The 20876-nt window shown below is 48.5% G+C and overlaps 1 protein-coding gene across 1 annotated transcript in view; it reads right to left on the bottom strand.

Moving 5' to 3' along the window:
- The window catches only part of LOC127462648 (plexin-A4), a 160904-nt gene that overhangs the window by 32496 nt on the left and 107532 nt on the right, over positions 1-20876 (bottom strand). Inside the window, exons 17-22 of the mRNA XM_051771449.1 lie at positions 18149-18383; positions 17616-17758; positions 13674-13942; positions 11170-11236; positions 9140-9286; positions 2126-2285 (exon numbers count right to left, since the gene is read on the bottom strand). Of these exons, the coding sequence (XP_051627409.1) occupies positions 2126-2285; positions 9140-9286; positions 11170-11236; positions 13674-13942; positions 17616-17758; positions 18149-18383 (1021 nt within the window). The remainder of the gene's footprint in view (positions 1-2125; positions 2286-9139; positions 9287-11169; positions 11237-13673; positions 13943-17615; positions 17759-18148; positions 18384-20876) is intronic.

Genomic DNA, 20876 nt, shown 5'->3' with positions numbered 1-20876 from the left:
TAACGAAAATCGCCACCGCAGAAAGAAGTCTTTCTGCTCAGAGGGCTGCAATTTGGGGACTCGGACTGAAAATGTAACCTCAGGGTGTCCGAAATAAGTGCTTTCAGCTGACAACCCCCTCCAGGAGTTGCTGGGTAACAGCCAAACATTATGACATTTGCGACACACAGCTCCCCTGCACTTAACGACTCACAACAACTCATTAGCTTGTTTGCTTTCTTCCACCTGGGCAATCCGGCCTAAGCAGGGACAGAAAGCCCTGGAAATTGTAATGGTAATAGAAAACGCTGTTTAAAAGCCATCGATTTCAAGGCCAGATCACAGTCATCTGCTCCGACCTCCTGTGAGCACGGGCTGGTCCAGCCCCTCTGCGATCCTGAGGATTCAGCCCGGGGCAGGTTGATCTGGAGAGCTCTGTGATGATTCCTAAGGGCCAGCAGTGCTTTCTGCTCTCCCATTTGCTTCCTTCAACCTCGCTGAGGGATGCCAACATACATCTTTTCCTGGGAAAAAGCTGGGATGGAGCTGTGGGTGGATGTGAGTGTCCTGCCCACGGCAGCCCTGCTCTTCCCACCTTGGGAGCTGATATGGTGAAGGAGCAGCTACACTGCTGCTGGCAAGACTCTCCTACTAGATAAGGGGGTTTTTTGTGTGTGTTTTATTTTGTTTTTCTTTTCCCCTACTGCCCAAAGAGCTGCTGATTAGCCCATCTCTTGTCACTGTGGGCAAACCTGTCCTCTGAGGGGTGCACATGCTCATGTCTTCTCTCTGGAACTTTCTGGTCCTCAGAACCACTCAGATCATAGAATCACAGAATTGTTTGGGTTGGAAGGGACATTCAAGACCACCTCATTTCAACCTCCTGTCATGGGCAGGCACAGCTTCCACTAGACCAGGTGCTCTAAGCCCTGTCCAGCCTGGCCTTGAACAGGTCAATATTTCTTAAACCAGCAACGATTCTGGCTGTAAAATTGTCAGGGACCCTGCGCACACAGACACACAGACACACACACACACTTCTGTATCTGATGGTTGTCACAGCACCAACGGAACCTGTGGAGCCAAATTTATCCCAGGCATTTGCAGCAGGTAGGTAGAATTCCTGCATCCCATTTTGGATGCATCGTTCATCCCCACAGCAGAACAAACTGCTTCCCCCTCACACCCAGTCTGAGGTCTGAAGGCAGGGGCCTCTGTGGGTGCCATCCTGCACCAGACAGGTCGAGAGATCCAACTGCAAACCCCACTCCTCTGCTCTGCTGTGCCCCTGGCACCATGCCCTCCCTGCCCTCCTGCTCACCTCAGCACTCATCATCCCCCTGCTGACTCCCAGCAGCTCCACAATCATTGTGGGTCCTTTCCTGATGATGTATATGATCTGTTCTTTACTGCTGCTGTTTTTGGCAGCTTGTCTCGTTATTTTAACTGCTTTTCATGAGCAATTTCTGTCAGGAATCCCTCCCTGCCCTGCATATACACACACACAGACACTTAACTTTAATCCCTGACCTCTCATTCCTGTCTCCATTTATTGCTGTGAATTGTTTCTTGGCCTTGGTCCATTCCCTCTCCTTTTGGTTCCTCTACAACTTTGCTGAGTTTTATAGACTCCATCATTTTCCACTCCAGTCTCTTTCACTGAAGGTCACTGAGGGAAAATTCTGGCAGATGCACCCACAGTGCAGTCCCCAGCCCCACACCAGACACCCCAGCAATGCCCTGAGCAGATTTTCCTACATTTTTTTCATAGTACTCTCCAGGTGTGGCATCACATCTGCCTGTGGACCCCAAACTCAGACATCTCACTCCTCCCAGTATCCTTGCTCCAGGTACTCTTTTTCCAGGGGTCTTTGGCAAGAGAGCAAGAACATTCCCACTCATGCTTTTTCCACACCCTTGTCTGGGGTGAATCCTGTGGGCAGGAAAGCAGGAATGGCTGCTGGTCTTTTGAAGTCCTAAAGGCCAAAGATTCCATAAGATCAACACAGTGTCTCCTCTGCCCTCTCTCTGCTGCTCTGAGGGTACACTCAACCTGGAGAGGGGACACCTGCCCCAGGAAAGGCTCTGGATGGGGTTTGGCTGCCTCCCCTCCCCAGTACCCCCCTGCCTGAGGTCAATCACCTACCCAAATCCATGTCAGCAGCCTTGGGGCGGTGGGAGCAGGGCACGTTCTTGAAGATGGCATCCAGGATCTTCTCCTTGACCTGCGTGATGGTGTCACAGTTCAAGATCTTCACCGGGATCTCGGGGCTGTTCACGTTGTCGGGGTTCACGCAGCTCAGGACCTGAGAGAGAGGCAGTGAGACCCACCACACAGGGCACAGCAGCACAGGCACCCTCTGCCTGCCCCTCTGGCTGCTCTCTGCGTCCCACAAGCCATCTAGGGTGCAAGAGTAGGGAAAAATGGGCCTTGAGAGTATTCTCTCCTTCAAGAAGGCACAGGGATCTGGTTTCACATGGGAGGGATTCCATGCACCCACAGCTGTGCCCAGGGAATTAAAGGAAACTCTGTGTTTGGCTCTAAGAACGTGCTGTGGGCTCCCAGATGTTACAGCCCCTAAGTTGACTTAGGGCTGATGTGGAGTTTTTTCTGAACTGGTGTCTCATATCCCTGTGAGTTGGAACTGCTGTACCTGTGGGAACAGCCCTTTGGATTTGAGACTGATTTCCTTGGCGTCTTTGTTATACTTAATCACAGAATCACAGAATGCTTTGGGTTGGAAGGGGCCTTAAAGATCATCTAATTCCAATTCCCCTGCCCCAAATTCCACTAGGCCAGGTTGCTCCAAGCCCTGTTCCAACCTGACCCTGAACACTTCCAGGGATGGGGCAGCCACAGCTTCTCTGGGCAACTTGTTCCAGTGCCTCACCACCCTCACAGGGAAGAATTTCTTTCTTCATAACATAGAACCCATGAATACCAGCTCATGGGTTCTGGTGCTTTCTGTACAAATGATCATTGGTGCAAACTTTTCATAGAATCCATTAAAAATGTACCCAGGTCTGACCCTGGCTGAAGCCCAACTGATACTCACAGGGCTCTCCAGAGCTTTCCTTGGCCTCTGACCCATTCCATGCTTCCTGGATAGCTGGCAAGGTGCCCTAATTCAGCAGAGGTCTCCTTGCAGTGCCACCTGACTTTGATAATTCGGGTGAAAACGCTCTTCAACCTCTAAACCTTAAATGTGCCCAGCCATGGCACTGACCAGGCCCCTCTCAGAGGAATGTGATTCATTTTGAAATGCAGGGCTTCTTTAAAAATGAAACACAAGCCAACATCAACAACCTCTGCTTTCACATTTAGCAGAAGAAAATTGACCCAACTGGAGAGGCCTCTCGTCTCTCTGAAGGAAAATTTAATTTTCTCCAAAGGCTCTGTCCAAGAGCAAATTCAAAGCACATGGGGTGGTGAGGGGGGAAAACCTTAAACACACTCACAGAGTGTTTAAGAGCAACCTGCTGCTCACCCTCGGCCATGTCTGCACTGACCATTCTGCTCTCTTTTGGCTACAGAAGTGTGAAGTCTATAAAGTTTTATAAACTTAGCACACCTCTGCACTTGAAAGGAGTGTTCCCTGGTGCTCCAGGCAACATATAGCTATTAAATGTTCCTGGGCCACTTTTACAAGTGCAGACTTGTTAGTTTTGGTGCCTGAAACAAATTTTATCTTGACTGTAAATTCCCTTCTGTAGCACAGAAGAGGTGCTGGACCCTCCATCACTTCTATCTTTACCTACTAAGATGCAGTGGGAGCTCAAAGTTGCTTAAAACAGGGTGAAATCATATCAGTATAATTACACACTGGCTCCCCAGGCTCCCTTTGGTGATGTTATGCTCAACTAAGAGGGACTTGTGAAGATTTTGCTTACAAAGAGCTCTGTGATCTTGCTGGATGAAAGGGGAGATGTAAATATGAGATATTGATTAGATCATAATGCTATTATTTATATGTCACTTCCAGAAGTATTGAAGAAGCATCAATTCAGATAATAATAACAGCCCAGATTTACAGTTCTGTGGCATCTTTCATCTCAAAGGATCACAGAATTAGACATAAAAAGCCCTGTTGAAATGCAGCATCCAGTGTTGAGGTTATTAGTTGGTGTAGCCCTGTGCAGCCCTCCTGGGCTGTTCCCATTCCTTGCCTGCAGGAAACTCTTCCTCTGCAAACTCCTTGGGTGTATCCAGAAAATAAACACTTGATTGCTGGGAGCCTGTGCTGCTGTTGGGGTTATGGTTGGGCTCCATGACCTTAAAGGTGCTTTCCAACCTAAATTATCCTATTACACACCTGTAGGGAAATGGAAAAGGGATGGCAGGCTGGGACAGCTCTTTTGAGAGTGTTATGGGGATCACACATGGCTCTGGATACCAAGGTACTCTGCAGGTGTCTCCCAGAGATCTGATCTCAGCTGAGGTGAAATGAGCTGATGCCAAGCACAACAAGCCCTGTGCTGGGATTAATCCCTGATTCAAACAGCTGGAGTTCAGTTTAGTCCCCAGCAAGAGGCCCTTTAGTGCTCTTTAAAACAATCTAAGCTGCCCTGCCAGGCCAACATCTGGTCCAGAGGACCCAACACCTCCTGCAGGTGCTGACTGGTGTCCACCACACCAGTACCCACCCACCAGCTGGAAGGTGACAATGGGGATTTGCTCTTTTTAACTTGTTTATCCTCGAATTTCACAGGCTGCCAGGTTTGGAAGGTGTCAGAAAACTCTGCCCAGTGAGTCACAGTCCTTCATGCCTTGACTACCACAGCCCTTTCCTCTGCCAGCTCAGCTGGAATAAGAAGAAAGAGCAAGGAAGGCAATATTTGAAAGAAGTTTGCTTTCAGGGATTTTAGACATAGGTGGGGAAGGTGAACCCTGTAAGCCCCTGTAAACCCCTGAGCTGCCATGTGTTCATTACAATGACCATCAGGATGCTCTTTTCAACATTTTAGGGAATTCACATATCACTTATGGAAACCAACACCCTTCCCAGAGCACAGTGGCTTTGACATACGTGCCCCAGGTTTCACATCAACTCTCCACTGGTGTTTTCCTGCTCTTGTGGAGCAAGAAACTTTTCTCTGTACTGATGAAAACCAAGCTAAGACAAAGAACTAATCTCATTGCTCCTGCACTGCTGCTCAGCTGCATCAATCTTGGATGTCCACTGGTGGGGAAGATACCCCCTGATGCCCTGTGTTGTATTCCCACAGGATTAGTCACCCTGAGGGAAGTTTTGCAGTGCTGATCTCCCAAATGCAGTCACTGCTGCTGCTCCATCAGCCACCACCTGCCTTTGAGCCCTGAGGGGCAGAGCTGGTGAAGTGGAGGAAGGGGAGAGGAGACTTCAGTGTCACTCAAGGATGTGAATGTTTTGGCACTGAGAGGACAAGAGCACTTGGCACTGCTGTTCTGTCACGCACTGGGGTCTGTGTCACATGAGGATGTGCCAGTTGTGGGGTCAATATGAAAAGGAATGGGACTGGGAGCACACTGAGCAGTAATTTCTGAGCCCTGCCCTTCCCCTGTATGACCTTGGGATGTGTCATCTCACTGGATTTGTGTTTATTGACCTTTTTCAACATCCTTGGTTTTTTTTTTTTATCTGCTAGCCCTTCCAGTCATGAACTGTCTCTAAATGTCTTATATACATGCAAAGCTTAGCTCAGCTAAGCCCTGATGGCCATTACAGATTACTGACATTTAAATAATAAAGGCAGAACTTGTAACTACTCATATGGCTCTGAGTTCTCTGCAGTGTTTGAGTGGCCTGACCTGGGAGCTGGATGTCCCTACAGTTTCTGTCCCAGGGACAGAAATCCTTCTCTCCCTTCTAGGTTGGGCTGAAACGTTCAAGGGGGGTTGCAAACAGAGAGGCTTGGTGGAGAAAAAGGAGAAGGACCCCCAAAAAAAACCAAGCATAGGAAAGCCTTCTGATGTCATAGAATTATAGAATCACAGAATGGTTTGGGTTGGAAGGCATCTTAAAGACCATCTAGTCCCAACCCCCTGCCATGGGCAGAGACACCTTCCACTATTCCAGGTTGCTCAGAGCCCCATCCAACCTGACCTTGAACACTTCCAGGGATAGGGTGTCAACAACTTCTCTGGGCAACCTCTTCCAATATCTTGATGGTGACTTTCTTCCTGCCACCAAACTCCCTCAAAAGCCTTAACCAAAGGCAGTTGGAAGGATCTTTATCCATCTGGTCTACGTTCTCAGGACAGAGGATCCCATTAGGCTGCCAGCAGTGGAGCCACTGAGGTGTGCAGGGACCACACAGGGTAGGTCACTGCTCCAGATGTTCTGGGCATCTCCTCCCTGTCACCCTCAAACACTAATTAGCCAACACTCTTGACAGCTTCTAACACATCTCTTTGCTCCCTTGTGTTATTTGTATCAACAGAAATGCAGCTGCTGCAGGAGATGGATGGTTTTTCACCTCCCAGTGAAGGCAGAGCAGTGGCAGCAGCAGTGAGGGTTTTGCATCTGGATTCTCCTTTGGTGAATGGCTAAAAACCCCATGGATTCTGGCAAAGGCAGATGGCAGGCAGCAGGGATGAAATCTGCCTGTGTCTCATAGATGGGATAATGTAGCTGGGTTTTCAAGAGCACTAACACAAGAGGGGGTTCCTCTGGGGTTCACAGATTAGAGAAGGCCCACTGTTTAGCTGCAACCATTTATTCCAGCAAATCACATCTGTAAGTAGCTTAATTTCTCCTGGCTGAAAATTCCCTTGTAAGTACAGGAATTCTTACAGACTGTAAAGACCCTCAGACACCAAGGGCTGCTTCCTTGGACACCTGTAGGACCTGGCAGGCAGCAACTTGGAGCTACCTGGTTTTGCAGAGAAACCAGACCAAAACAATCTAAATTTAGTACCTGAGGTGTGTATTGTAAAATCAATTCATTCCAGGTGCCTGAATGTGCTCTATCTTTTTTTTTCTCTCCCTGGATAAGTCAATTTCTTTGGATCTGCTGTTCACTCAAACCATGTTCAAAACCGTGATTTAAAATATTAGGTCATAGAATAGAATCATAAAATCATAGAATGGTTTAGGTTGGAAAGGACCTTAAAGATCATCTTGTTCCAACCCCCCTGCCATGGGCAGGGGCACCTTCCACTATCCCAGGTTGCTCCAAGCCCTGTCCAACATGGCCTTGGACATTTCCAGGGATGGAGCATTCTCAGCTTCTTTGGGGAACCTGTTCCTGTGTCTCACCACCCCCACAGTAAAGAATTTCTCTCTAATATCTACTCTAAACCTACTTTCTTTCAGTTTGAAGCCATTCCCCCTTGTCCTGTTAATCCATGCTCTTGTCAATAGTCTCTCTCCATCTTTTTTTGTGGGCTCCTTTCAGGTACCACAAAGCCACAATTAGGTCACCCCAAAGCTTCTCTTCGCCAGGTCATGATTAATGAAGGCTAAAGAATAAATCATAGAATCCTTTAGTTTGGAAAAGACCTCTAAGATCCTTGAGTATGTGCCTTCCAAAAGCAGCCCTGGCCCTGTCTTCCAGGAATAATGGCAATAAACAGCCTGTTTCCATGTGCCACACTGCTGGAATTGGGATTTACCTCAGCCAAGCGCTCAGGATATGTGAACATCCCAGGGAATTTTAGCCCCATAAACTGCAAACTCACAGTGCTGGTTTAGAGCAGGAGATTGAGGGAATTCCCACATGAAAAACACTAAATCAGTTCTTTGCTTTATTTCATGACTGTATATTTTTAATAAGATGTGTCACACTGCTGAAGGAAGGTAGAGAAAGGACAAAATTAAACAGAAATAAAGAGAAACAGAAAGGAAGAACAATCCTGTTCCCATTCTGCTGCTTCTTAATCTCCTTCACCGGAGCTGATCTCTGTAAATCTGCTGAGATTCCTATCGGGATATATTTGTCTGCTCTTGAGATGTAAGAGGGAGAGCTGATTAACATCAAACAGCACAAAGGGAAGGAGGAGAGCTTTGTTCAGGCTGCTGTATAATTACTACTCTTTGCTGGCTGCTTTCTATCAAGCCTAAAAGGATCTGGGGGGATTTCCTTTGGTGAAAAGGATCACTCCATGTCTGTGTTTTCCTTCCTTCTGCTCCCTCTCTCCGTGTGAGAACAGCCTCTGAATTGTTCCATAACAACAGCAAAGAAGGACCATGCTGATGATTTAACAGGAAAGTCACGTTTTTAATACACAAAATAAAAGTGTGATCTTATTTAAGGATAAAATCCAACCCCCCATCAGACCTGGATTCGATCAAAGCTCAGCTCTAGACTGAAGACAAGCAGAATTTCAACATCAGCCCACCTGAGCTGAGGTTTAAGACAGGTCAAGGAGCCAACATCGACTGGGGGTTGGAACCAGATGATCTTTAAGGTCCTTTCCAACCCAAACCATTCTGTGATTCTATGATTAGGCACAGTTTTCAGAGCTATCTAGAGTGAAGTGAAACGAATGTCCCTCACATGAAACTGCAGTTAAAATAATCTGATCAATTTAGAGCATCTTCTGACTGTCCTAAAATTGGGGTTGGGTTTGTCTGAGGACAAAGGCACAGGAAAGAGAAAAATTACAAGGATCATTGAAGACTTAGAAAGTGATCTTTATCCCACAGAGACTTAGAAGCTCCGTGGATTTAGCGTATCCAGGAAAGAATGAAGGCCCAAAAAAACACACTAAGAAGAGATATCTAATGCTCTTTAATTGATGCTCTTTAATCAAGTGGGAAAGGGTGTAATCTCAGAGCAGAAGCTAAAGCTGCACATCTGCAATGTATATCTTGCACCATGCAGACAATTCCATTTTGAAGCGAATGACTCAGTGCCAGGGATTAGTTTTCTTCCCCTTGAAATCTTTAAATCAACTTCATTTTTCTTTGACTTGTGCTTCCTCAAGAGAAATGGCTGCACAAGGCCTAGAGCAGACCTAAAGTCCCTCCACTGTGTACCTCTGACATATCCCTTGATGCTGAAATCCTCACGGGAGAAAGAGATTTTTAATTTTAATAATCAATCTTCAGCAGGGTTACCCTGCTGGGATACGGGGATAATTGTCCCAGAGGGTCAGCATGCCCATCATGGGCTTCTGTTTCTAAATTCCATTTTTCTAGAAGGTTCTGGACAAGCCCACAGGACTCAGAGCACTCACCAGTGTCTTGTAGTCGATCTGCTGTCGGATGAGCTTGTCCTCACTCAGGGAATACCGGGCCTCCCCAGTGATGGAATCGATGGGACCCTTCTCCATCTGCTGCTTGATGGCACAGAAAAGGGAGAAGAGAGGTTCTCCAGCACACTCCTGAAGGGGTGAGAGACAACCATGAGGTGAAACAAGAGGAGGAGAGGTGAGAACCAAACCTACGTGGCATCTCAGTGACTGCCATGGCTTGCCATCCCCAATCTCTCCAGACCAATACATCAGTGTATTCCATACAGCCCAGGAGCAGAGGTCACCCTCCACTTCCACAGAGTGCAACCAGCCCTGGAAAGCCAATCCCACAGTGTGCTGTCACGGGACAAAGGTGTCAGTGCTCCCTGGCAATGCTGGGACCAGCAGAGCCTTGCAGGTGTTGTTCCAGTCAGTGCCACCAGGCCAGAGCTCTGCACTGGTGGGGAGGGTTCCAGAGAACCTGGAGGCAGCTCTGAAAGGGAGATGGACTGATGGTGCCTCATCCTAGCTGTCTGGGCAGTGTCCACAGCCTCCATGAGCACCCTCATGCTGGAGGCAAACAGGGATGCTCAGGCAGGAGCAGCTCCATGAGCCAGGGGAGATGTGCCCCTGGGTCTGTGTGGTTGCACTGGTGATGTCAGATGTGTGGAGCCCACATGGGACAGCAACAAGCAGCCCACAGGCAGGGCCAGCAAACACACCTCTCCCTAATTTCCCCTCATCATTCACACTCACTGTACTCCTCTCCCCACACTTTTCCAGCCTCTCCTCCTTTGCTGCCCTCCCTCAGCACATTCCCTGCCATGAACCCCTCCTCATGCTTTCCCCTCTTGCCTCTTTCCCCCTTCATCCTTCCTCCCCTCCTCACCCTCTCCTCTTGTGTCCCAACTCAGGGAGCGAGGTCATTTTCCCCCGGTGTAAATCCCAGGGAAAACAAGTTAATAATCAGAAGCAAAGTGGCCCCTTTTTCAGTTCCTACACCTGTCTCCCACTTAATTAGCTTATCTGCCAGCAGCATATTGCTTCTGTGTGCCTGTCTCTTGCCCTTATCAGGCCTCTGTTCAGGCTAAGGCAAGAAGACAAGTAGCTGAGTGGGGTGAAAAAAGCCTATTATAAAAGCAGCTCTTTAGAGAGTCACCTCCTTATATCCTTTCCTTTCAGCTCAGAGCAGGGATCTGATACCGAAGTCACTAAAATTACCTTCCAGGGACCTTCAAAACTTTCCCCTGTGTTCATCCTTGAACTGGGGGAGGCTCAGGGGATTGGGGTTTGTTTGTGAAGCCTTGAATTGCCAGGCAGAGGGTGGTTATTGTGTCCAAATGAGGCTGTCAGGTGTGAGGATATTTAGCAACTGCACTGGGAGTGGGGGAGAGGAGCAAGCTCAGCTCCTTCCCAACAGGCTGGCTCTGAGTTTGGTCTCTTGGCAATTGTCATGCCTGGGGCTCAGTGTGGGTCCCCCAAGGGGGACCTGCCATCACCCAGCAGGTCTCAAAGGCTGAAAGACTTTTTTTTTTTTTTTGCTACCCACCACCCCAAGGAGACCTTCCAGGAGGAACAAGAGGGCTCAGAGGGTTCTTTCACTCTTTTGCTGCTGAGTATCCTTCCAGCTGGGGCTGGATCTCAGTACTGCCTCTGAACTGAGGTGGAAGGAGATCTCCAGCCACCACGCACCGAAAATATGGGTCACCACATGATGGAGAACTCAGGCTGCTGGTAAAAAGAGAGCATTTTCCATACAGGTCTCAATCATGGTCTGAAAACATCCACATTTCAGCACTGACCCTCAGATACCACCTCTGTGCAAGGAGAAAGACCAGCAGGCTGCTTCTCTAACAAAGTGTCCCTCTTTGTTCTTCCTGGATGAGAAAACAGCCCATCTCTCCTATTAGGCAGTGACCTCCTTCCAGAGAAAAAAAAAGAATTTTTCCTTTATATCTGGGAAGTTTTTGCCCCAACCAAACCTCACCAGGAAGAAATGCATTAAAGCAGCTGTTTTTCCAGGCTCCTCTTACCTTGAGGAATTTGTAGAGAAGGAAGGTGAACCAGTTGGTGAGCATCTTCTCAGCCACAGACTCTGTCCTAAATTCAGGGAGGGAGAAAAGGCAAATTGGAAGTGATTTAGTTGTGCTGATCCTATCAAAGAACTAAGCAAAATATTGGCCTGGTCCATCTTACTGCCCAGATCTCTGAGCCCTGTGCTAAGTCTGGCACGACAATCTCAGGCTTCAGCACGTTTTGGATTTAGGGAACCTGCAAATTCTTACTGCCTTGTTGACTCTCCTGTGACCAGAACTCCCCGTGTGTCTGTTTTTCAGTTTCTTCAACAACGAAAAAGAGTTGACAACATTTGAGGGATGCAAAGAGCTCAGGGAGGATAAATCCATCAAATATGAGGAGCTCAGAGCTAGGCCATATGTCAAGTAGGCTATATAAATACTCAAGAGAGACAGATCTAAATCACTAGGGAGCAGTTATCCAGCACTGCCTATCTCCCTGGCATTTGGGAGTGATTATACTCCTCAGTGTGGCAATGTGGAGCATTCACAGAGCTCATGCTTTTGCCCTTGAACACTCTGTCCTCCACGAAACAGAGATCCATCTCGAGGCTTCAGGATGAACTTTTCCTACAGAAAGACCAACTCAGACCTGTAAGTGTGGTCTGGACACCAGGGGCACAGGATAAACCTCTGTTGGCTCCACTACATGCACTGGTGCTGCTCAAGAAGAAAGCACAAGTCCCTGTCTGGTTGAATTAAAGTGGATCCTCCTTGTCCTGGCTCTCACCAAAGCCACACAGGGGTTCTTGCTTGTTTTTGTTGTTCCCTGCCCTGAAAAATCTCTTTGGAGCTGTAGATGCCATGTGGGATGAACACTGGACTCAGGTGAGGGGGGAAAATCACTTCTGCCAGCTCCTTCTTTCTGTCAAATATCTCCAAAACGGCCACTGCAGAAAGGTGTTGGAATATTCACTTCCATCCACAGACTCATGGAGAGGGAAGCATCAAGTTGGATCCAGCTGCTCCAAATCATTGTGTGAGGACCTCATACCAACATCTGACCCAAGGCACTGAGCTATTCATGTGTTCTGTGCTGGTGCTGCTCAGGGCAGGACCTCCATCTCAGAGCACAAAGCACATCTCTGGTTTCTCCTCATGTTTTCAGACCTTGGAACAGTGGATGTGCCTTCTCTGTTCCCTGGCTCTCCTTCCAAAGGCCACAATTAATGTCCAACAAAGAGAGTTAGAAAAGAGCTGCAGGAAGGAGAAAGAGGAAAGATGGGATTCTCAGGACAAGACAGTAATGAGCAACCAGGAAAGATAAAGAGATGGAGAAAGGGGAAGAAAAAGGAGAACATGAAGGGAGGAGACAGTTGGAAGGAGGCAGTGCCATCCAGCATCAGAGGAGAAGCACAGAAAGGAAGTCTGGGGACAGCTGCAGGGTGGTCACCAGCCAGGCTGGAGGGCTTGAATCACATCAGGCAGTCAACTGACACCAAAGCAAAGTCCAGCCTGTGCCCCTGGCATTGCTGCCCTGAATGCCAGGAAGTGCCTTCTGCTCCCTTTTCTACTGATTGACCATAGTGGGCCATGTGCCAAAGGAAAAGCCTCCCAGAAGGCACCACAGATCTCTTCCCTGCCCAAGCCATCCATCATAATCAGCTGAGGGCTCCTCAGAGCTGCCTCTGAGCAGCGGCAAAGGCCATTCCTCTCCAGAAGATTCCCCCTGATTTTACTCAGGATCGGAAGGATTGGTTCAGACCGTGAAAAGGAGACGAATCTGATCCTAAAGGGAGAAGAGGCAGCACTTCCTTAGGCAGGGAAGGCACTTAAATTACAGAGCAGTAGATTTCTAACTCGAGGTTTCCCACAGAACTGTGGAGTTTAGACCTCACACCAGGCCAAGAAGCACCAATTCAAACTTGTGCCTCATAAAACCAGCTCTGTTGTCCTGCTCAGCTCTTCTGCTGCCTTCCCCAAACTCCCAGCACCAATGCTCTGGGAGACACAGGAGATCCCACAGTGCAGCTGAAGACTCTCCATGTGTTCATAGGTAATCAAGGAACAAAAAACAAAGCTGGGAATTCCACACCCCAGGCAGGAGATGGAAGAAGTTGACATACTGCTCACCAGGGATATAACACAGCCTGTTTTATGGGATACACTTAGAGATCCTACAAAACATAGTTGCAGTTTGTAGGTTAAAAGGAAAAATAAGCCTAAATTTAACATCTTAAGCACACAGAGAGTCCAAAATAAGGATTAGGAAACAGGGACTTTTGCTGCCCTTATGAAGCTTTATGGATGATCCACATGAAAATCCAGAGATAGTTTAGTTCTGAAACTTTTAATTCCTTAACTGTAACTTAACCCAATTCTGTAACTGTCAATCATTGACCATTTTTTGGTTAGGGAGGAGAGGAGGAGCTACATCTTTCCTCCAAAGATGACTATGATTATGTTGGACAGTGGAGCACAGGCTTCCCAACCCAACTCCCTCCAGCCCCAGCCATCCTCACCTCCGGAGCAGCAGCTTGGGGTGGTTCTTGCTCTCCAGGTTTTTGTCTATGAGGTCGGCCAGGAGCTGTTTGAGGACATCAGTGGCATATTCCAGCTTGCTCTGCAGCACTGTCATGATCAGCGAGGCCACATTGCCGCGGTCCCTCATGGAGAAGCTGCGCTGGGACTCCAGGGTGCGGATGAAGGACAGCAGGAACACCTTGTTGTTGATGAGCTGGGCAAAGAGCTTCAGGCCTTTCTCCACCCTCTCCTGCCTGTAGCCAGGGACCTGCACAAAAAGAAAGGGAGTTTATGCCTTTATACCTTTCTCAGACCTCCCCAAATGGGTCTCACACCCTTTGCTGCCTCTCTGCCCTCATCCCGCCAGCTCCTCCAATTAAGGGGAGAGAGGAAGAGAGTCCACACATCATCTAATGATTAGGAAGCCTGGCAGAACTCCTACTCACAGCCAGATGATTTTTTTCCAATCCTGTGTTTCCCTCTCTGAACAGCACTTCAAAAAGATATTGCTGGTGCCTGGATGTGGTACTACACCACATTATATTTTTATTTTAGTCAAACTGAAGTCTTATTCTAGTTTCATCCAAAACTTCTTTCTCATCCCTTCAAGAAACCTTCTAACAGAGGTTTGGGATTCAACTTTAGGAGAGGCAGAAAGAAAGTGAATGGGAAAGAGAGAGTAGGGTCAAGGTTTGAGGAGATGAGGAGATGAAGAGACACAGAGGTTTGTAAGTCTCTAATATATGTCTCAGCTGTGAGAGGTTACTGAACTAGTTTTTATATAGAAGAATTTAGGACCTCAACTCTGGAGCCTGTGCTCCACAGTCATAGAATCCTAGAATCACAGAATCAACTGGGTTGGAAAAGCCCTCCGAGATCATCCAGTCCAACCCTTGCTCCAACCCTGCCGTGGTTCCCAGACCATGGCACTGATGCCACATCCAGTCTGTCCTTAAACACCTCCAGGGACAGAGAATCCACCCCCTCTCTGGGCAGCTCATTCCAATGGCTGATTACCCTCTCTGTAAAAAGTTCTTCCTAATATCCAACCTAAACCTCCCCTGGCACAGCTTGAGGCCATGCCCTCCTGTCCTACTGCAGGTTCCCTGGAGCAGAGCCCAACTCCCCCCGGCTCCCCCCTCCTGGCAGGGAGTTGCAGAGAGTGAGGAGGTCTCCCCTGAGCCTCCTCCTCTCCAGGCTGAGCCCCCCCAGCTCCCTCAGCCTCTCCTCCCAGCACTTGGGCTCCAGTCCCTTCCCCAGCCTGGCTGCTCTTCTCTGCCCCTGCTCCAGCCCCTCCAGGGCCTTCCTGAGCTCAGGGCCCAGAGCTGGACACAGCACTCCAGGGGTGGCCTCCCCAGCGCCCAGCCCAGGGGCACAAGCCCTGCCCTGCTCCTGCTGCCACACTCTTCCTCAGCCAGCCCAGCAGCCCTTGGCCCTCTTGCCCCCCTGGCCACCCTCGGGCTCCTCTTCAGCTCCCTGCCCAGCCCAACTCCCAGCTCCCTTCCTGCCTGGCTGCTCTCCAGCCCCTCTGGCCCAGCCTGCAGCTGCAGGGGCTTCTTGTGGCCAAAGGGCAGGACCTGGCCCTTGGCCTTGGGGAACCTCAGCATGGTGGTCCATGGTGGACTTCACTCTTCCTGGTCCTTCTGACTCTAGAAAAAAATGGAGCCTAAATAGGGAACCCCAAACTCATTCCTCCGTGTTGCTGAAGCTGTTCCAATCCTTGAAAAAAACCTTCCCTGGAAGCTGGATGGCTTCACCAAAGAGCAACACATGTCACTGAGACATGGATGTATTAACCAACCAAATTTGGCACTTTAATACAGAATTAAGTTGGCATGTTTAAACAACCAACTAATGCAGGCCCCTTATAGAGTCATTATTTTAATTCAGGAAATTAGAGTTCTTAACTCTTTGCATACAGCAAATAAATTACTTCCTAAATAGCTTGAGACAACCAACCAACCAACCAACAAACCACTACCACCCATCCTGCCAATAATTATTTTTAACTCACTTGCTTGAACATTTAATATTGTCTATCCTCGGGTTATTATGGAGAATTAAATAAAAAACAACAAGAAAAGTATTTTGTGCTGCATCTGGAAGCAGTTAATTAGCAAATGAACTGGAAATAAGTGAGACCTTCTCACTGCAGGATCTTTTGCAATAAATAGCAACTCCTTGGTGCTCCAGAGAAGGGAGCAGAATGGGAGCTGCCTTCGTGTTGGTACCAAAGATGTTGACTCTGAAAGAGCTGCTGAAGCTTTACAGAGGATTAAGGAAAAAAAATAATGAATGGAATGAAAGGAAGGAGAGATCAAAGGTGGTGGATTGAGACATTAGCTCTGTGTGCATCTATGGAGGGGAGCATCCATGCTAAGACCTCTGTAGGGGTCAGATGCTATTCTGTGATCAGCTGTCTGGGGTTAATGAATGTAGGGATTGAAATTGGCTGTGGGGATGATGAAAGTGTTTGTGTGTGTGGACACACATGTGAGAGGGAGATTCAGCACCCCTTGTTTCTCCTGCCCATTTATTGAAGCTGCTGAGTTACTCGTCCTGAGGGAAAGCAGCTTGAGACCACCTACCTGCACCCCACAATTAAATGTGTGCTGTAGTGAATGTGTTACTCAGCCTCCCACCCAGTCCCACAAGTCCTCCTTGCTGACAGATCAGGTTTTCTAATGGTTGTCTCCCCACAGTTCAATGAATTTTGGCTCTTCCAAGTGGAAGGAGCAAAGACAAGCAGAGATCTCTGATTACACAGCCAGCCAAGCACAGGACTGCCTGTGCCAGCTCCTGCCTCTCCTTCCTGCCAACTAACCCCAGTCTTGGCCTCCAGCAATCTCACCAGCCCATGCCAGAGCCCCTCTGAAGATCAGAACCTCCCAAAGACTTTGCAGAGAGCTGAGCCAACAACCTCCCTGGCCTTGGCCATGGTGTAGCTCCCGATTCCCTGGCCCAGGTATTCCCAGAGAAGAGCCTGTCCATCTGCCAGAGCCTGATGCAGATTTTAGGCTGGCAGAACTCACCTGGGCTCCCATCAAGCTCTCTGTCACCACTGAGGTCACACAGGCTGTGTGGAGACCCCAACAGTGGTGGGCACTGTCTCACTGTCCTCCCACCTCTGTTGTTCAGAGAGTCGGGATGGAGGAGGAAGGTGTGGGCAGAGCATTGACAGAGTGATGCTGCAAACCACAGAGTGCAGCAAAGGTGAACCTCCTTCAGTGACAGGAGGTTATTTTTATAGGGGTTGCCACAAAAATACTGGCCTCTTGGTAGTGTGAGGGTCATACAAAGCTGGAGTGACACTGGGAAGTGTCCTGCTCTGTCACACAACTTCTTTTCCTTGCCCCTACACAGCAGTAACTAATTAATCCAGCCTAAAAATCAAGCCACAGCAGGGTGAAAACCAAGGAGAAGCTTAATAGAGTAGGCCTAATGCACACAGATCTGTGAGAGTCTTTCAAATAAGTGAGGGATCAAAGAGAATTTAACAGGTAACAAGTGACAGGATGAGAGGAAATGGCCTCAAGTTGGGCCAGGGGATGTTTAGATTGGATATTAGGAAAAATTTCTTCACTATAAGGTTCGTCAGGTACTGGAACAAGCTGCCCGTGGAAGTGGTGGAGTGACTATCCCTGGAGGGATTTAAAAGATGTAGATGTGGCACTTTGGGACATGGGTTAGGGTGGAATTGGCAGTGCTGGATTAATGGTGGGACTCAATGATCTTAGAGGGCTTTTCCAACCTTAACAATTCTATGATCTGAGTCGGCAGCCACCATCTCCCCCTTTCCATATGGATTTTTAATGAGGTGCAGTTTTGTCCCTGGTAGCACACCACATTAGAAACCACAATACCCCCACCACACCCCTGTCATTGAGGACCAAACAGGGAGGAATGAGAGGATTCAGAAGCAGCAGATGTTGGTTTCTTACCTCCAGATCCCTCAGAACTGGGTGATCTTCAATGCCAGGGAAAAGCACCCTCATGGTGTAGGTTCTGTAATCCAGGAAAGGGATCCCGGCTCCATCCAGGTCACTGGTCAGCTCGTGGATATCTGTCTGCAGCTCTGCAAAGGCTGGCAGAAAAAAAAGGAATGACTCAGGTAGCAGTGACAACCCAGACCTCCCTCCCCATGATGGGAAAGGCCCTCACACCCACATGCATGAGACTAAGCCACAAGTGGAGAAGCAACTTGTGGAGAGGAAGAAGAAGGTGGACAAGAGCAGTGTCACCTTTCCTATACCACAGCCTTTCCCCGGGGACATGTGCCAGGGATTTCTCTGGACTGTGAGTTAGGACAGGCTGGAGGAAGACTGGGCTCAGGGAAAACAGGCAAAGTCAGATTAGACCCAGGCTTGAAGGCTCAACGCTCTTTTTGCTTGTGCTGTTTTGGCTCAAATCTTTGTGGCTGGATGTCTCTCTTCTACCAACACTGACACTGTGCCAGCTGCCCTCCTCATCCTACCTTCTTTGCACTCCAGAGCCACCCTGGACTCCAGGTTGTCCATCTGCATCTGCAGGCGCTTGAGGGTGAGGTCGCTCTCCCGGGATTTGCGCTTGTAGGCGATGAGCACGGCCACGATGAAGATGATGAGCAGCCCACCAGCCACGGCAATGCTGACAATGGCTGGCAGGCTCAGAGGGCTGTCTGGAGAGATGTAGACCATCCCTGGGGAGAACTCCATCCCTCCTACACGAGCCTAGAGGGAAAGCAGGAAAGGGTTGCGTTGAAACTGTCAGGGGAGCAGAGACACGGAGGAACTCCATCATCTCCTTGGCTTAGGCCGAGGGATGAGCTCTTGTCTCCCAAGCCAAAAAGGGAAGTGTTTGGATAGAGAACAGCTTAAAAACACCTGAAATGCCATATAGAATCACCTCTGTTGACAGAGTGACCATGAACCCAACCAACAAATGACTTGTGGTGGGAAAAGTCAGCGGTCTCAATTTCCTGCCTCGGTATCAGTTCAGCCTTCATTCTGTGCTTTCCATTCCTTGTCCTGAACACTGTGATTTGCTGGGCACTGACGTCACTTAGTCCCAAAATACACACTCATGGTTATGGTTTGGGGCATCACACCCCGCAATGGGACGGGGGACACCTGACCCAGTCAGTACAGTGGGACTGCAGAAATCAGAGTCACTGTTTTCTTTTGGCTCTTCCACCAGATAAAACTGCATCAGGAAGCCTCTGAGACAGTAAGAAAAAGCCTACAAAGACCACAAAGCCTTGTACATGCTCTTTACAGCCCCTTTCTCAGCCACACATTGGCATGGTACAGATGCTCACCAGTGGGACAGGGAGTTGAGCACAGTTTTTTGTTCTCCATGCACTTCTGGGGATTCCCAGAGCTGCTGCCAGCCTCTGGAAGGAGCTGCTGTGTGAGGACCTTTCTTTTAACAACCAGCAAGAAACCCTGCAAGCATTCCTGCTGCAAGGCCAACAAAATGTTCTGCTGAAGCAGGTCTGTTAGGAGTCCATTTTTACAACAGGAACACCACTCCCAGCAGTAATTCCACAGGATCCTGCTTGCTCAAGGCTACTACAGGGTTGTTCAAAGCTATTTGAGGAGCTTTGTCACTGAGAGACACAGTTGGACCTGCACAAAGTGCAAAATCTTGCTGCCAGGTAGAAATGCAGTCAAGACCTCAAGGCTGAGTGTTTCCCACTCCCATTGCAACTGGGACCATTGCAGCACACAATTAAACTGCTTTTTCCCTCTTTTATGAGGAGGATCCCTCACGTTTCCAGTTCCCACAGCAGCTGGTGAAAACACCTCCCACATCCCAGCCTGGTGTCCAGCCTTGTCCTTCATCCCCCTGGCTCTCAGCTCATCAGTCTGTCTCCAGCCTGCCTGTGCACACATTAATCCCAGGCCTCCCATGGCTCAGCTCAGGCACCTGCTCAGGTTTTCCCTCTGGGTTGCAGGAGGAGGGATCTGGTCCAAGGAGGAAGGGTTGGAGCCAGAAGAGACTATGGAGCAGAGTCATGAATTAATGAAGAGTTTTCCAGCTGTTCCACCACAATCCTTTCTGGGGACATGAATCTCTGCGACCCCACCATCTCCTAGAAATTATTCCAGTCCCAGATGCAACCTCAGAGAAGATTCTGGTTTTGCTCTACCACCAGGTGTAGGCTGCTCCTTAGTGGGTCCTGGCCAAAGACACACAGCTACAACCCTTATGTCATGGACAGGACAAAAGTGAATGTCTGAAAATACCTTATTTCCATCCACAAGGTCCTCTCATACCCTTTTTTAGATGGGCTTTAGAAAGATAATGTCCACAGTGAGAAATGAAACCAACCCCAAATTTATCTGCCCAGGTAATAAAGTTGGCCATTCCTGCAGTATGACACTGATGACTTGTAGAGCATCTTCAGAGGCCAAAGAACAACCCATGTTGGTTGAGGAGGCAGCAGTGACCAATTTTCCCATCTATTTAAAGATCCAAGGCCCAACTCACTTATAAAACCTGCACAGGGCAGAGGTTTGGGATTGGTATGTGGCACACTACCCAACTCACATCCTGATCCATGCACTGAAAGCTGTTCCCTTTTACTGTAGACCACTGTTCCAAATCCTCCCTCCTAAAGCTTGCACAGTTTCCTTCCTGTCACAGTGGATCAGTAAATGGATTTATTCCATTTCATTTTCTCTTTCCAACAGTGGCCCTTTTCCTCCAAGCCCTGCAGTTAGACGAGTCTATTCAAGGAGTATCAGACTAAAATCAAACAGGCCCGTCCCAAACCCCAGTGCAGGTCTGTCCTCAAAGCTCAGAGAACAGCCCATCTCCATGGGTGGGATTTCTCTCTCCAAATATTCCACATGCACATCTGAGTTAGACATTCCAGCACGATTTCAGAGTCAATAAAGAGAAAAAGCACTTTTAGGATGTGATTTATGTGAGCTGCTTTTGACACCTCCTTTGACATCAGGATGAGATGTTTGATTCAGTGGAAGTTCCCATTTCTCTCCATTAACTAGGAGAGGATTTAGACTCCTAAAGGCAGGTGTCTAACCAAGTGTGTTCCTCTCCAAAGGTGATTTCAACACTGTGAAGGTCTCACAGTCCACAAGTAAAACTGCCTTGATGTGAGAGAATCTGCCTCTCGAAGGAGAAAGCCTAAGAGGGTGCAATATTATTTTGAGAATTTAAAAGAAAAACAGGCAAATATATAGATATAGCCCTACTTT

The sequence above is a fragment of the Manacus candei genome, unplaced genomic scaffold, assembly GCF_025592945.1.
Source record: "Manacus candei isolate 608988 ecotype Guabito, Panama unplaced genomic scaffold, ASM2559294v1 h1tg000133l, whole genome shotgun sequence".
NCBI lineage: Eukaryota > Metazoa > Chordata > Aves > Passeriformes > Pipridae > Manacus > Manacus candei.
The sequence above is the reverse complement of the archived record's forward strand: the minus strand, read 5'-3'. Positions and strand labels throughout refer to the sequence as shown.